Source organism: Carcharodon carcharias, chromosome 26 (genome assembly GCF_017639515.1).
Source record: "Carcharodon carcharias isolate sCarCar2 chromosome 26, sCarCar2.pri, whole genome shotgun sequence".
Lineage (NCBI taxonomy): Eukaryota > Metazoa > Chordata > Chondrichthyes > Lamniformes > Lamnidae > Carcharodon > Carcharodon carcharias.
In genome coordinates, this window is record NC_054492.1 from 30,326,639 (window position 1) to 30,343,120 (window position 16,482).

General features: G+C 42.0%; 1 protein-coding gene across 11 annotated transcripts in view; it reads right to left on the reverse strand.

Annotated features, from left to right (window-relative positions):
* The window catches only part of LOC121270011 (A-kinase anchor protein 13-like), a 394,374-nt gene that overhangs the window by 33,931 nt on the left and 343,961 nt on the right, over window positions 1-16,482 (reverse strand). For 10 of the 11 annotated variants that reach the window (XM_041175277.1, XM_041175275.1, XM_041175276.1 and 7 more), the window contains 9 exons: window positions 16,179-16,246; window positions 14,788-14,854; window positions 12,129-12,258; window positions 7,258-7,370; window positions 5,890-6,066; window positions 4,944-5,194; window positions 2,576-2,701; window positions 2,347-2,464; window positions 931-1,179 (listed from right to left, as the gene is read on the reverse strand). In XM_041175277.1, the coding sequence (XP_041031211.1) occupies window positions 931-1,179; window positions 2,347-2,464; window positions 2,576-2,701; window positions 4,944-5,194; window positions 5,890-6,066; window positions 7,258-7,370; window positions 12,129-12,258; window positions 14,788-14,854; window positions 16,179-16,246 (1,299 nt within the window). The remainder of the gene's footprint in view (window positions 1-930; window positions 1,180-2,346; window positions 2,465-2,575; window positions 2,702-4,943; window positions 5,195-5,889; window positions 6,067-7,257; window positions 7,371-12,128; window positions 12,259-14,787; window positions 14,855-16,178; window positions 16,247-16,482) is intronic. The other variant, XM_041175273.1, reaches the window with a different exon arrangement.

The following is a 16,482-nucleotide window of genomic DNA, read 5'->3' on the forward strand; positions in this document are numbered from 1 at the left end:
TAAAGGGCAGATGGGCTTTTACAACAATTGGTCATCATCAGATTTTTTTTAATTCCAGATTTTTATTGAATTCAAATTCCACCATCTAACCTCAAGGATTTTAGGCACTGATTGCCAAGCACTATGGTTAGGGGGACCCAAAGCATCTGCAGAGACACTGCTGCAGTTTAAACTGAAAGCTGTGCTGCTTACTAGTACATAGCGCTGGTAAATGGAAATGTTTGGCAACTTTTTCTTCCATTAAAATCATATAGGACAAATCATGAGCAAGGGTGAGCAAGAAGAAATTATGATGAGATTCAGAAAGGGACTATGTAGATTCTGGCAGCATAAAGGACACAGGGTGATTAGATTTAGAAATATATCAAGGTTCTCTCTCAAATTTGGGATCAATAAGGTTAGGTGTGTTGTAATATGCCTTTAAGGGATAGCAGCATGCCATCACTAGAAAGGAAGTATGTCATGTGATCCAGCCTCAGTTTCTCTTTGGCCTGGAACAGAACACTGTGCACTCAGTGCTATTGCTGATGTCCTCAAAGCTTTCATGTATATATGTCCTCCTGTGTCTAGTTTAAATAAACAAACCCATAACGTATTTACACAATCTCCTATGAGTGATTAATGCCTTTATACCATTATAAAAACACAACAACGCGGACCAACTGGAAACTGCTACAAAGGGAGTAAATGAGAATTACAGAGACACCCAGCTTGTAATGCTGAAGTATTCTCATAGCAATAGATAGCATCAGGGAGCTCATTCACTCCTCATTCACTCCCTTGGTTGCAGATTGGCATATGGAGGGGAAATGTTACATGTAGCATTACTGAATCTCTCTGCCATAGGCAGTGGACCCCTGCCTTAACCCAACCAACATCCCTCATAGATGTCACTCTCACTTCATAAATCAAATGGTGTGAAGGCTGTACCTTTTAGTCTTCCTGCTGCATTCTTTAACATAACAGGTCCATCGTGTACCAGCTTTCTTCGTATTAAGTCTTCCTTTGCAAACATCTGGCCACTCTTCAGCCTCATGATTGCTTTGGTCTCCGTTCTGCTGTGGATCTCCTGGAGTCTGGTTTTCTTTTCACATTCACTTACTTTGTTATCCACTGCTGCAATCACCTCTTTTATCATTGCCAGTGCTTTTGTGAGGTCAGCATGATCATCATCATTTTCTGTGGAGACAAGAGAAAAGAATAATTACACTGGACAGAGCTATTACTTAGAGTATACGACACAAAAAAGGCCATTTGGCCCAATCTATCCATGCCTGCATTTAATGCTCCACTTCAGCCCCCTCCCATCATTCCTCATCTAAATCTATAATTGTAACCCTCCAATCCCTGCTTGCTCATATGCTTGTGTAGCCTCCCCTTAAATGCATCAGTAATATTCAGTTCAACCAGTTCCCTGTGGTAGTGAGTTCCACATTCTCACCACTCTTGGGTAAAAAAGGTTCTTCTGAATTCCCTATTGGGTTTCTTGGTGACTATCTGATATTGATGGACTCTCGTTATGCTCTTCCTCACAAGACGAAACATTCTCTGTGTAATGATGGGCCCAACTAGGAATTTTTTAAAAATCAGAAACACGCAAGCAATTCCCCCACAACTTGATTTTCACAAATCAGAGGTAAGGGCAGGCCTAGGGCAGGTTTCCTTCACAACATCAAGAACTGACTTCCACAGGTTAATTCTGGAATCATTCCGGACTATAGGGCGGGTGAGTTAAGAGGCAGGAATGGCCTTCCTCATTTGTACCACTTTAACCCATATTTTCCTTGGAGTTTGCTTCAAGCGTCCTAGCTTTTGCTTGAAATGCAGGTGGGATGGGCTTTAAGATTAGTGCCTCACTGAATTTATAGTTCCCAAACATTCAGTTGCTCCACCTTCCTGTAAAAAATTACCATAAGGCATCCTATCCACCTGAATGGGATTGATTAAAAAAAAGTTTTTTGAAATTACTGAGATAATGACTGACAGTTCTTATTGTCTAATCCTAACCACAGTATGACCACAAATTGTGAACTTCATTTTTCAATTTTCGTCTGCAGTGACGTATGCCGGGTTTCAGTTCAGTGGGTGTGTGGACCACACATGGTGTTTAGACGCCAAGCATTGGCAGGCAGTGCCTGGGGTCAAAGATAACAACCAACAGAAGGAACCATTCCTTAAACCAGAATGTCAGCTGGCTAAACAGGTTCAATGGGCTGAATGATCTACGCCTATCCCTATGTCTGTGGTGCTCCTACTACTGGGAGAAACAGAAGCTGGAGACATTTAGAATGAACCAGCTCCCCCGATAGGACAGGGATTGGATCATACCACAGGCCGGCTGCTTACCTTTGGTGTGCTGTATTATCCTCTGGACTATCACTGGATACTTAGTTATCCTTTGAGTAACCAGTAATATACATTCCTGGATTCCTAATCTTCGAACTATGGAACTGCTCATTTTTTTCTGGAAATACAAAATAAAACATTATAGGACCAGTATGAGGCAGCAGACTTCAAACTCTTCAGCTTTACAGTCAACTTGCAGACGTTTGGGTGAATGGAACTGACAACGCACCCGGACAAAGGCCTGGAATTTCTTTTCTCGTGCCAAGAGCTCCTTGCAAAAATTCACCGCATCGTTGTGCTGCCCACAAAATTTCCCATAGGTCTTCTTCATGCGCTCAGCACTTGGTCCAGAGAACTATCAAATAAAACATCATGTTACACGTGAAAGACAGTGAGACTGTTATCATTACAGGTAAATCCTTAAGTAGGTGTCATGGTTGTGAAAGGAGGAGATGCTTTTGTTGGCCTCAAGAGTCTTTGGAATAATGAAAAAAATGCTCAGGTTTTTAAGATTTTGAAGGGAGTTGCATAACCTTTCCTGTTTAACATCTTGTTCGAAAGGTGGAATGTCCGTCAGTGCAGACCCCTCGTGGCAAAATTTAACTCCAATTGGTGTTGTCCCTCTGCACCAGCTCCTCTGCGTCAAAATGACAATGCCATTATTTACAACTGGAGACCAAGTTCAGAAACTAATGCACGCCTGATTTGCGCATATTGACGTTCTAAGTGGTTGTTCTATCACTGCCCAGTTTGGTGTCAATTCAAACAGATCATGAAAGTACCAGGTGTGATGCCAAATCTTTGCCAAGTTAGCTGATCACAGTAGCTTGTTTATTTGTGGTCAACCATGGCTCAGTGGGTAGCACTCTCATCTCGGAGTCAGAAACACATGGGTTCAGATTCCACTCCAGAGGGTTGAACACGCAGTCTATGCTGACACACCCAGTGCAGTACTGAGGGAACGCTGCATGGTCAGAAGTACTATCTTTTGGGTGAGACATTAAACCAAGGCCCTGTCTTCTCTCTTGGGTGGATGTGAGAAATCCTAATGCACTATTTTGAAGAATAGAAGAGTTCTCTCCAGACCCCGACCAACACCTATTCCCCAATCAGCATCAATAAAACAGATTACCTACAAATATATGAAATTGATAGACAGGAAAAGACCAGTGGACCAATCAAGTCTGCCCCACATCATGGCCAAACACCACCTTCTTGCTTCCCCACCCGTAAACTGGTTGCTGCATTTCCTAGATTACAACTGACTACACTTCACAAATACTTCATTGGCAGTAAGGTGCTTTGGGATGTCCCGAGATCACTATATAAAGGTAATTTCTTTCTTCTTCCTTTCTCCCTAAATCATGGCACAGTCATGATTGATCGAATGGCTTCCTGTACTGTACGATTCTATGATTACTATCCAGTCACATCTGCTGGAAGGATTGCACATGTGGATGAAGGGTGAGGCCCTGATCAGGCTCGTCTGTGACCTTTCACATCAAATATCCTTTCAATAGTAATCATCTGACTTCACTCAAAGACTGGCAACTTGGCTAAAAGCAGTGGAAGACAAACAGTGACCACAGACCTGCATCCTAACATGAAGCAGCACTTCCAGGAGGGGAGAGGTGCATCAGGACAAAAAGTCATTGCTTTAAAAAAATATATTAAACTCATAAAACAGGAGTAGGCCATTTAGCCCCTTGAGCCTGTCAATGATGACTGATCAGCAGCTCAAACTCATATCAATTGTTAGCCCTACCAATCAAAATCTATTGACTGTCATCTTGAAATCTTCAAAAAACACCTCAGAAGAAATTATTTGTTTAAAGAGCCTGAACCCATAAACATACTTGGGGGAATACAACACATTTTATCATCAAGATGAGTGGAAATTTTTTCATGCAGGGGTTTGTGAATCTGTGGAACTGTCTACCTGAGGGGGTTGCGGATGCTCCATCATGGAGTATATTTAAGACTGAGATCGAGATTGATTACTAAGGGAATCGAAAGATATGAGGAGTGGGCAGGGAAGAGTTGAGGCAGCAGATCAGCCATGATCATACTGAATGATGGAGCAGGCTCAAGGGGCTGTATGGTCTACTATTGCTCCTATTTCCTGTGTCTTTACATTCTTATTTTTCAATTGCTGGTCCAGGATGTCGTGCTTTTGTCTTGATGGGCTGTAGGCTTGTGAACCACATATAAAGTTTAAATCTCTGTTGCCATCGACTGGCTGGTGACTTGATAGTCACCTATCTTGGTGTTCTGATGGTTAAAATTTATTCACCAATAGTACAACAACAGCACTAAGGACAGTCCTATCCAAGTCTACAGGCTCATAAAACTTAAACAGAAAAACAGGTTGCCTGAAGGTTGCATGTTGGAGTCAGAATAGCAGAGAAGTAGGCGATTCCACCCATTCAGTTCATGCTGGCTCTTTGTAGACCAATCCAGTCAGTCCCATTCACTACTTCTATCCCTGTAGCCCTCTAAGTTTATACGTGGCCCACGTGTTACAATTTGGACACTTCACCTCTAGGTTTAATTTTCAAAAGAATTAATGACACCTCAACACCATGAATCCTCCTTACCTGATTCATCAAGATGTCACCAATCTTTTTAATAAAGAAGTTCCGGTCACTGTTTGCTACCAAGGATTCTTTTCTCTTCTCTAGAATCCGATAGAAGAACTGTGTGTGAATATCAATCAGATCTTCCAAGCAGGGAAAGATACGTTCCACTGTTGAGGTTTCAAATTGCAGCTCCTTTGTCATCCCTTTGCTGTAGATTTCAGACATGATCTTCAGGGTTCGAAGATGGTGCATTTCCGTCTGCATTAACTCTGTAGAAGCAAAATCTCAATCAGTAGGGTGTCAAGCATACACAGGGTCCTGCACTAATACCAGGGCACTGGTACTGTTCCTTACACACAATGTTATTTGCATATTACCAAGACCGTTTGCATAAATTTTCCATTCCCCTCTTCCCTGCTACAACTTTCATGGTCTCAAAATTTGGTGGTCACTGCTTCTCTTGAATTTCCTTTCTTATTCTTTCTAATTCCAAATGCATGCATTTTCTCCACCCTCCATTCTACTGCATTCAGGCTTATTTTTAAACACACTGCCCTCATCCTCAACTACCCAACAGTGAGATTCCTCTCAGTTTTCCCAACTCGCTCCATCTAACCTCTCTATTTATCTCATCATCTCGCTCTCTCTAATCCCAGAGTCAGTCTGTATGCTGAGTCTTTTCCTCTTGAGATTCATTGATATAAAGTGAAAACAACTCATCAAATGATAAGAGCAAAAAGAGTGAACTTTTACAGCTGAGCTAATAGAGGTGTAGGAAGGACCTTGGGGAATCCAAGTGCATTCCTAGCAATCAGATTGAGGGATATAGTGAGAATGTTGGTTGGTGGGGTTCATATACGAAAAAGGACAAGACTAATTGGGCTTCATGGCCTCCTTCTGTTCCTGTAAACTCTTTAAATGTCAAAGTGACCTCATTTAAAATAGCAATAATGTCAACTTTTACCATAGATGACATCCTGCCGCTTAATCACTTCTTTCTTCTGCTGACACACAAAGTTGTTGTCTACCACCAGACTCCAGGAGTCCGCTTCCAGCTCTTTAGCATCCGACTCAAATTCTCCCATCAGCTGCCCATCCAGGACATCTGTACCTGTGGGAACGTGGAGTACAAATGCAGAGTCTGACAATAAACACCAATGTCCAGCAATTACTGTAAACAAACGTCACCACATACGCACATACTTGACTGGCAGCAATGTTTGAGATTGAAACATCACATTTTGATGGTCACTGCAATAATTCAGGGCTCAAATATCACTGGTGTATATTGTAATGGCCACTTTACACAGGCTGAAGGCATCTGAGCTCCTCAAATAAATGATGCATAATTCTTGTTCTTTAAATGTACTTTATATTGTTATTTAATGCCAAGTGTAAATTAATTCTCAAACCATTGATTTGCAGTCATACCATCCTACTACAGAGGTTCACTAGGAATAAAGTAGATATATTTTAAATATAGGCAGGTTTTTTTTAGTGCATCTTCACGCATGTATGCATATTTTTTCCCTTTGGGCCTTAGTGGGGAGGTGGTGGAAAGATTCCCAAACAGATTATCAGCTTATTGAACTACATCATGAACGCTCCTTCCATGGCCAACAAGTCTTGGAAGGGACTTGAACCCAGAGCTTCTGGCCCAGAGGTAGGGACACTACCCCAATGCACCACAAGACCTCCTATTAATATAGCCAGTAGTGGTAGTTCATTCAATGAAGCCTTACATCCTCAACTTTGTGCATGCTGCCCAGGGGTTAAAATCGCTAAGTTACTTTCTGTACTGATGACTGAGCTTCTTTCAACTCTTATCTTGGCAGACCATTATCCAACTGCATTAGGAATAGATTAGGATCTTGGTGATTATGTATAACTCAGTGAAGATATTCAGAGGTGGATCCTGACCTGAATGGTTAGATTTTAATGTTCTGTTATGTCAGATCTCATTGGCCCAGCTCAGGCTATGTCCTTAGCCTCTGAAATGATGCTCTGTAAGCATTAGTATTTGAACAAAGTATGAAATGGCTTAACTGTCTCCACTATAATAGCAGTCAAAGAAATATTATTTGAAGGCTTCAGGCTATCATTTGCACAGCATAGGACTCACATATAGTGGGATTCAGTAATCCTCTTCCCTTTGGCGAGATGCTGCCATCGTTTGAGTGTTGTTAACACTTTGTGTTTATCATTTTGTAAAAGGGGATTGTGTTTTGCCTCCTTACTCTTTCATCAGTACTTCATTTTCAGCTTTCCAAAGGCCCATAAATTAAAAGTTTTAAAGTAAAATAAGGAACCACACACTAAACACTACTCTTACCTTCATCAGTCAGTGACTCCATCGACTCTGTCACTTGTTTTATGTGGTTTAGAGAGTCAGTCGACTGAGACAAAACCCGCCAAGAAGCAAGGGAGGTTTCATCAATCGCAGGACTGCACAGGACAAAAGAGAAAAACAAATTCAGCTTGAACAAGGGGAATAAGCTGAATTATAACAGTATTAAAGTATAAAAGGAGATTCATGAAAACAATGCTTTACTGGGTCTTCTGATTATTTCATGGGTAAATGCAGTGCCTGTAGTACTGATTCGGGAACAGTTCCTACAGACTGGAGGGTAGCTAATGTAACCCCACTATTTAAAAAGAGAGGTAGAGAGAAAACAGGGAATTATAGACCAGTCAGCCTGACGTCGGTGGTGGGGAGAATTCTAGAGTCCATTATACGAGATTTAATAGCTGAGCACTTGAGAAACAGTGGCAGAATCGTACAGAGTCAGCATGGATTTATGAAAGGGAAATCATGCTTGACAAATCTACTGGAATTTTTCGAGGATGTAACTAGTAGAGTTGATGAAGGGGAGCCAGTGGATGTGGTTTATTTGGGCTTTCAGAAGGCTTTCGACAAAGTCCCACTTAAGAGATTAGTGTGTAATATTAAAGTGCATGGAATTGGGGGTAGTGTATTGAGATGGATAGAAAACTGGTTGGCAGACAGGAATAAACGGGTCTTTTTCCGAATGGCAGGCAGTGACTAGTGGGGTACTGCAGGGATCGGTGCTAGGACTTCAGCTATTCACAATATATACTAATGATTTAGATGAGGGAACTAAATGTAATATCTCCAAATTTGCAGATGTCACAAAGCTGGGTGGGAGGGTGGGCTGTGAGGAGGATGCAGAGATGATTTGGACAAGCTGAGTGAGTGGGAAAATGCATGACAGATGCAGTGTAATGTGGATAAATGTGAGGTTATCCATTTTGGTAGCAAAAACAGGAAGGCAGATCATTATCTGAATAGCTATAAATTGAGAGCAGGGAATGCGCAACGAGACCTGGGTGTGCTCGTACACCAGTCGGTGAAGGTAAGCATGCAGTAGGCGGTAAAGAAGGCAAATAGTATGTTGGCCTTCACAGTGAGAGGATTCGAGAACCGGAGCAGGGATGTCTTGCTGAAATTATACAGGGCCTTGGTGAGACCACACCTGAAATATTGTGTGCAGTTGTGGTCTCCTTATCTGAGGAAGGATATTCTTGCTATAGAGGGAGTGCAGTGAATGTTCACCAGATTGATTCCTGGGATGGCGGGACTGACATATGAGGAGAGATTGAGTTGGTTAGGGTTATATTTGCTAGATTTCAGAAGGTTGAGGGGGGATCTCATAGAAACCTATAAAATTCTAACAGGACTAGACAGGGTAGAAGCAGGATGTTCCCAATGGTGGGGGAGTCCAGAACTAGGGGTCACAGTCTGAGGATATGGGGTAGACCATTTAGTACTGAGATGAAGAGAAATTTCTTCATCCAGAGAGTGGTGAGACTGTGGAATTCGCTACCACAGAAAATAGTTGAGGCCAAAACATTGTATGTTTTCAAGAAGGAGTTAGATATAGCTCTTGGGGCGAAAGGGATCAAGGGATATGTGGAGAAAGCGGGAGCAGACTATTGAGTTGGATGATCAGTCATGATCATAATGAATGGCGGAGCAGACTCGAAGGGCCGAATGGTCTACTCCTGCTCCTATTTTCTACGTTTCTATGTTACTGAGCCTTACAGACTAGCATGTCTCAGTGTGCTAAACTGATTAAAATCAGCCAAAACTGTAACTGGGGCACAACAACTGGCCTTTTCACCTCTAGGTTGTTAAGGAGATAAATTAGCCGTTCCACTGTTGATTGCTGTCCAGTGACACTTACAAAAAAAGTACACACGTACAAACTTGAGTAAGGACACAATTATTTATAATACTCTCCACTGAGGAGCTATCCACAATCAATATCTAGCCTAACATGTGAAAAGTAGGAACTTGGGTAAGGATTTCATTGGATTAGATAGAACATACAGCATTGAAACAGGCCATTTGGCCCAATCAGTTCAAGCCTCCTTCCTTCTTTCCTCCTCTGTTATTGGAACTCGTGTGTTTATCAAGTTTCCCCTTAAATGCATCTATACTATTCGCTTCAAGCTCTCCCTGTGTTAGCAGGTTCCACATTCTCATCACTCTGTGTAAAGAAGTTTCTTCTGACTTTCCTTTTGGGCCTCTTGTTGACTATCTTATATTGATGGCCTCTAGTAACGATCTTCCCCACAAGTGTCCTTTCTATGTGAGCAGCCTCTCTGTATCCATTCTATCAAAACCTTTCATAATCTTAAAGGGCTTTATTAGGTCACTCCCTAGCCTTCTTTTTCCACCACCCCCTCCCAAAAGAAAAGAGACCCAGCCTGTGAATTCTTTCCTGATATCCATGCAATTCTGGTATCATCCTTCTAAAACTTCTCTACCCTTCTCCAGTGCCTCTTCATTCTTTTAAGGAACTAAAGGATTACTGGTACCTGTGATAATGCACCCGAGGAAGAATCTGGGCTTCAGAGTAGTGAGGGAACAAAGAAAGATTTTTTTTTATATCTTTTGGAACCATGATTCAAGGACACAAACAATGTCACATCATATCATTGTCACACTCTGATGATATAAGAATCTGTTCCCCTTCTAACGAAAGACATTTCATCCTTAAAGAACAATGTCCCAGAGTTCTGGCTTTGTCATTGTGAAAGCACCTTTCTGCAAAAGGCTGATGATGCCATGATTCATTTGGGTGTGAAAGTCTCATGCAGTGGACAAAGAGACAACCCAGAATGTGAGTGTTAAGCTTTTCACACATTCCGTCAAAGCACCTCCATTCTGCTAAACTAAATTAAAAATATTGCGAACAATAGGGCAGGACTCTGTTAAGCCACAAATTTTCTTGTCAGCATATTTTTATCTCCCACTTTGCTTGTGCACTAACTGCCCAACAACAAGTGTTTATTCGGCACTCCTCCTCCAGCCCAGTAAATTCTAGATGGTGTGTTGATTCCAATGCTGCAGAGTGGATTGTCAGTGTAAGCAATAGGCATCACAGCAGCACTGTGAATGTCAACAAGGGGCAACAATTCCAGCAATGGGACAAGGGCTACACATCATTTAACAATTGATTAGGTATCAACTTATGGGAAAGCATAGGCCATCAGTTAAACTTCTGCACCATCAGCGTGGAATTTTGAGTAGCTTGGCTCGTTGATTCGTAGGTGGTGATGGGTTTACATTATCTGGCTGACGATACAAAATATACTTGCAGAAACATCCATAACAGGCAAGTTTATACAGGGCAGGATTTTTCATATGGTGGGTGGGGTGGGAGCGGGCGGGGGCAGGCGCGGAGCCGATCGCCGCCCGCGCCGCCATTTTACACGGGCGGGCCAATTAAGGCTCAGTGCTACCTGTGCGGGCAGGGGGAGGAGGGAGAGTCAGGGCCAGCGCTCTTTCATGCACGTGTGTGAAAAAGCGCTTCAATCTGCCTGAGGCATGCAGCTGCCTCAGGGAGATTGAATCTATGTTCAAAAAATTAAATATAAGGTTTATAAATTGATTTAAACACGTCTCCTCATGTGACTGTGTCATATGAGTTGGGACATGTTTTTATATTAATTAAAATATTTTTATTTATTTAATAAAAGCATTAGGAAGCCTCATCCTGCTCGTGGATGAGGTTTCCTAAAAAACGCGAAGGCTGCTTGGCCTTTTCACCTGCCCGCCAGCCTTCAGGTTTGACAAGCAGCATTTATAATAACTTTAATTAAATCCTTAACAGCCTTAATAGGCCGTTTACATATCCGGCACGCGCCCACCGACCGAAACATGGCTACTCAGCGCGATGATGTCGGGACGCATGCCTGATGTCATCGTGGGCCATTTTACATATCGTGCCCGCCCCCACAGGCTGACGGAAAAATCCTGCCCATAGGGCTTTGAACGAGGTACAATTCTGGTCTCCTTACTAAAGGATATACATGCCTTAACAAAGGTTCACTAGATTGATTCCTGGGTGTCATATGTGGAAAGACTGAGTGGAATGGACTTATAACCTCTGGAGATCTCATTGATAAGCATAAAACTCTTAAAGAGGGAGAGGGACGTCAACTGTACTCTTCTCTGCAGATGCTGCCAGACCTGCTGGGTTTTTCCAGGTATTTCTGTTTCTGTTTTTGTATAAAATTCTTAAGATGGCCCGACAAAGTAGAGATTGAGAGTTTGCTTCCCCTGCTTCAAGAGTCTAGAATTACAAATCAGTGTCTCAGGATAAGGGTCCAGCCACTTAGGACATTATTATGGCACCTTGCACAACCTCAGGAGTAAACAAAGAGCTTTACACCCAATTAAGTACTTTTAAAGTGCAGTCACTGCTTTAAAGTATGAAATACAGCAGAAAATTTGCACACAGCAAGCTCCCACAAACAACAATGTGGTAATGGCCAGATAATCTTTTTCTTAGGGATGCCCATTAAGGGATAAGTATTGGCCAGGAAACAGGGGAGAACTCCCTTGATCTTCTTCTGAATTGTACTATGTGATCTTTCACATCACCTGAGGGGGTTAGTGGGGCCTCAGTTTAATGCTTCTTCCAAAAAAAGAGACTTTTTTTCCACTCAGAGTTGCAAATCTTTGGAATTTTCTACCCCAGAGGGATATGATTGTGGACAACCACATTGTCAGTCAACCGCTGTAGCGTTTTGAACTCCTGCCATTCCTTTTTGGATATTGTGCTACATTAAAGGTGCTAGACAAGTGCAAGTTAATACTACTTCTAATTTATTAAAACAAATCTCTTGCATAAATCATTTAGCACTTTGCACTACACAAATAACCTAACTTACCCTGCGATGTTGGCTATCGACATACTCTTGGACAGTGATCGGTAGAGGGGCATTTTCCTATTAGGAGCATTCAATAGGTTGTCATCTTGAAGGATTATTGCTGACCTTGGGCGTTCTTTGGGTTGGAAAGCTGAATAAATAGAACAAAATCACAGCAGATAAATATGAAATCATAATGCAATCATACTGAACGATCAGTGTAAACAAAAGGGAGCGCATTATGGAACAGAATATCTAAGCCTTCACCCATGGGGCTGCTTAGATTCATACCATGGAGCCCCATGAACCGCATCTAAAATTTAATTTGGAGATATCCCAACTTGCTGATACTATCCTATCACAAGAACATATGCTTGGATTACAAGATTAACGATGAATAAGGATGGTGCTTAGAACAGTCCTCTGCCTACCCGCAGGTCCACAGAATTACAACCGGGGAATGCAACATATAAGAAATATAATACCATGTAAGGCTGGGCTTTATTGCCAGGGTCCCTGTGTGGAAGGTGATCTTAGGAAGCCACATCATGGAGGCCAATCATGAACCATGGGGCAGAAACCTTTGACCAATAATGTCGAAAAACCAGAGATTAACCAACTGTCTCCCAAAATTTTACCCAATCGGATTCCACAGGTCACTGTTCTTTCAACAAATCGGGTAGTCATATTTTAGATGGGTTCAGATACAAAAGCTACTCATCACATTTTACCAAAAAAAAACCGTGGCAGACAGCCAACCTTCCAATAAAGCACTCTAAAAAAAAAAATCCCCAACATTATATATTCAAAAATTCACAAACAAAATCACAGACATCATAAAATCTTCCCTACATCCTCTTTCAAGTTCTTCAGTGCCTCCCCTCCCAAGCATTGTGGATAACCAACAGCCTTAACTCAATGTACGTGCTTGACCTCATCCTTGACCTCTCATCCCCAAGTGCTCATCATTCAGCTCATGCGTGAAACCTTGAACAATGTCAGCCCCAGCTCCACAATGGGACCCATTTTTCCTGTGTAGCGGATCGAGCTAAATGATCCTGGCTGACTTGCTTAGTTTTACTGTGCTAAAAGGACAGTACTCTTGCAGCACACAGCAATGCTACCTATAGGTTTATTTAGCTTATTGCTACCAAAGATGCCCTCCAAACCACACACCATCCTGACTTGGAACTCAATTGCTGTTCCTTCACCATCACTGGGTTAAACAAAGAACAAGAACAAAGAAAAGTACAGCACAGAAACAGCCCTTCGACCCTCCAAGCCTGCGCGATCATACTGCCCGTCAACTAAAACATTTTGCACTTCCAGGGTCCATATCCCTCTATTCCCATCCTATTCATGTATTTTTCAATCTGCCTCTTAAACACCACTATCGTACCTGCTTCCACCACCTCCTCTGGCAGCGAATTCCAGACACTTACTACCCTCTGCGTAAAAAATTTGCCCCGCACGTCACCTTTATAGTTTTCTCCTCTCACCTTAAATCTATGTCGCCTAGTAATTGACTCTTCCACCCTGGGAAAAAGCTTCTATCTACTCTGTCCATGTCACTCATAATTTTGTAAACTTCTATCAAGTCGCCCCTCAATCTCTAGTTTCTCCAACCTCTGCTCATAGTTAATAACCTCCAGACCAGGCAGCATCCTGGTAAACCTCCTCTACACCCTCTCCAACGTCTCCATGTCCTTCTGGTAATGTGGTGACCAGAATTGCACGCAATATTCCAAGCGTGGCCTAACCAAAGTTCTTTACAGCTGCAGCATGACTTTCCAGCTTTTATACTCAATATCCCTGCCAATGAAGGCAAGCATGCCATATGCCTTCCTGACTACCTTATCCACCTGTGTTGCCACTTTCAGTGATCTGTGGACCTGTACACCCAGATCCCTCTGCCCGTCGATACACTTAAGGTTCTGCCATTTACTGTGTAATTTCCTGCCTGTATTAGACCTTCCAAAATGCATTACCTCGCATTTGTCCGGATTAAACTCCATCTGCTATTTCTCCGCTCAAGTCTCCAACCGATCTATATCCCGTTGTATCCTTTGACAATCCTCTTCACTATCTGCAACTCCTCCAACTCCTTCTGCAAACTTACTAATTAGCCCAGTTACACCTAGAACTTCTTTCCTGATAGTGCTGTGGGCATACCTATATCATATGGACTGTAGCAGTTCAAGAAGGTGGCTCACCAATGCCTTCTCAAGGGGCAGTTAAGAATGGGCAACAATTGCTGGTCTTGCCTGTGATGCTCACGTTCCATGAATGAATAAGAACAGTTAGAAAACAATCACACTCTCTACTTTAGTCTCATGCAGTTAAGTTTCTTGAATGCTCCTTTTTATTCATCATTTCAAATTGCTACCACCACTAGTGACAGGCCTGCACCCAGCAGTGTTCCACTTTAGCATTGTACAGCTCAAAACGCTCACTCCAAACACAATCTAAATCAGGAAGGCCAAAATCTATACTGGTAACTGCACTGTCGAGCACATTTCACAAGCGGAGATGATATGAAAATTTTATACCTTTATCAAAATGGTGACATTATAGTCACAGTGCTACATAAACCCTGAAACCCATTTACTGGGTGACATATATAAATATCCCTTGGGTACTACAAACAGCGAGCTCTAAATACAGATCAAAAGATGCTTACTTTTGTTTCTCATGTTGACAACAGTGGGTAATGTTGAAGAATCCTGGGCCTGAGGGGCTTTTTGTTGCTGAAATAAAGAGTTTGATACAATTAACACACTGCACACTACGTTAGAAAATATACAGGTTGCCACAGACTCATCTTACTGGTGTGCTTGGGCACTTCCTAATTTAAGCAACATTTTAGGAACATTCAAGATTGCCAGCACAATTCCAAAGGTAGCACAGTTCAAAAGATATATACAGATGAAGATAGTCCTCCAGTCTTCTATCACAGCATATGATTGTGCCTTACATTATTGTAGGGCCTTTGTCTACAATATTCCACCCAGAAGCTAATTCCACATTCCGATTATTCTTAGCATGAAGACATTCCTACTACCATCATTCCTGAATTTGCTTTTCACTGATCCGAATCCATCTGCACTTGTCCTACCATTGTGGTTGAAAGTTTTGACTTTTATACATTCCATGTTACCTCCTGCATCTCTGCAAGTTCCCTGCCTGAAGCTAGGTATCTGTCTCATGGTTACTCTCTGCACTGCTCCCAGGCTTTGAGACCTCAGCTGTAACAATACTGCACAGAACACTCAAGCTGTGGCTTACTGTCACTGGATCTAAAGTTAAAGTTAGCTTTGGCTAACGGGACACAAGCTTCACCTGTCTGGCTGGTCGCTAAATCCCTCTCTGTCACTAGGTTAGGCAGACTCAATCCTGCACCTTTATAGGATAGCTTCCAGTACAAAAGCAATTACACTAGGTTAAGAAACTCATTCAGAGAGGCCATGGGATTCATAGAATAAGCACTGGAACATTAGGGGGCAATCCTTTTTATCCTCAAAAGGCAACTGTTTCAGTACTTTTGAGATGTACTCATTGTTGTAATATAAACAAATATAGCAGTTAGTTGAATACAGCAATACCCCACAAACAGCTATAAGATTGATGACTAATTTAATTGTTTTTTTTAGTGGCTTTTGAGGGGGAATAAACATCGGCCAGGAGAACTCCTCTGTTCTTCCGATAGTGCCACCTGATCTTTTATGTCCACCTGGCCTTCTGTTTCATATTTCATCCAATAAACAGCATATCCCTCTGAGCGGTACTACACAGAAGTATCAGTCTGGAGCATGTGCTCTTGAGCTCTCAAGCTTCTGACTCGGGGTGAGGATACTACCACCATGTTAAGATCACATAATTGGAGCCTTACTCTACATCAGACCTATGCCTAACATAACCGGGCAGTGAGTGATGCTGACATTAGGTTCCTGAAGTGAAAGGAGTATTCCAGTTCCTTGCAGCAACATCTCTCACCTCGATTACCACAAAAACTGACCAGGAACAAGTAAAAATAAATCTCGCACCACACACAGAGATTGGGGGAATAAATACCTTCTGTTTAATCTTGTTACAGGAGGGCAGATTATCCCTGCAGCCCTTGTGAACTTGTGCATTACAACCTGACAAGATAAAGAAAAGTTCAGTTAGAAAAAAAACCCACAGGAAACTGAATGTAAACCACTATAAATATGCATTTTCAAAAAGAAAAAAACTGTTACTGTGAAGGGGAGCAGTAATTTTTTTTAGCTCTTAATTTTGTGGTGGTTTCAGAGAACAGGATGCAGTGAGACACAATTACAATAATAACAGTTCGCATTTATGCAATATTTTTACTGAATGTCCCAAAGTGGTTCAC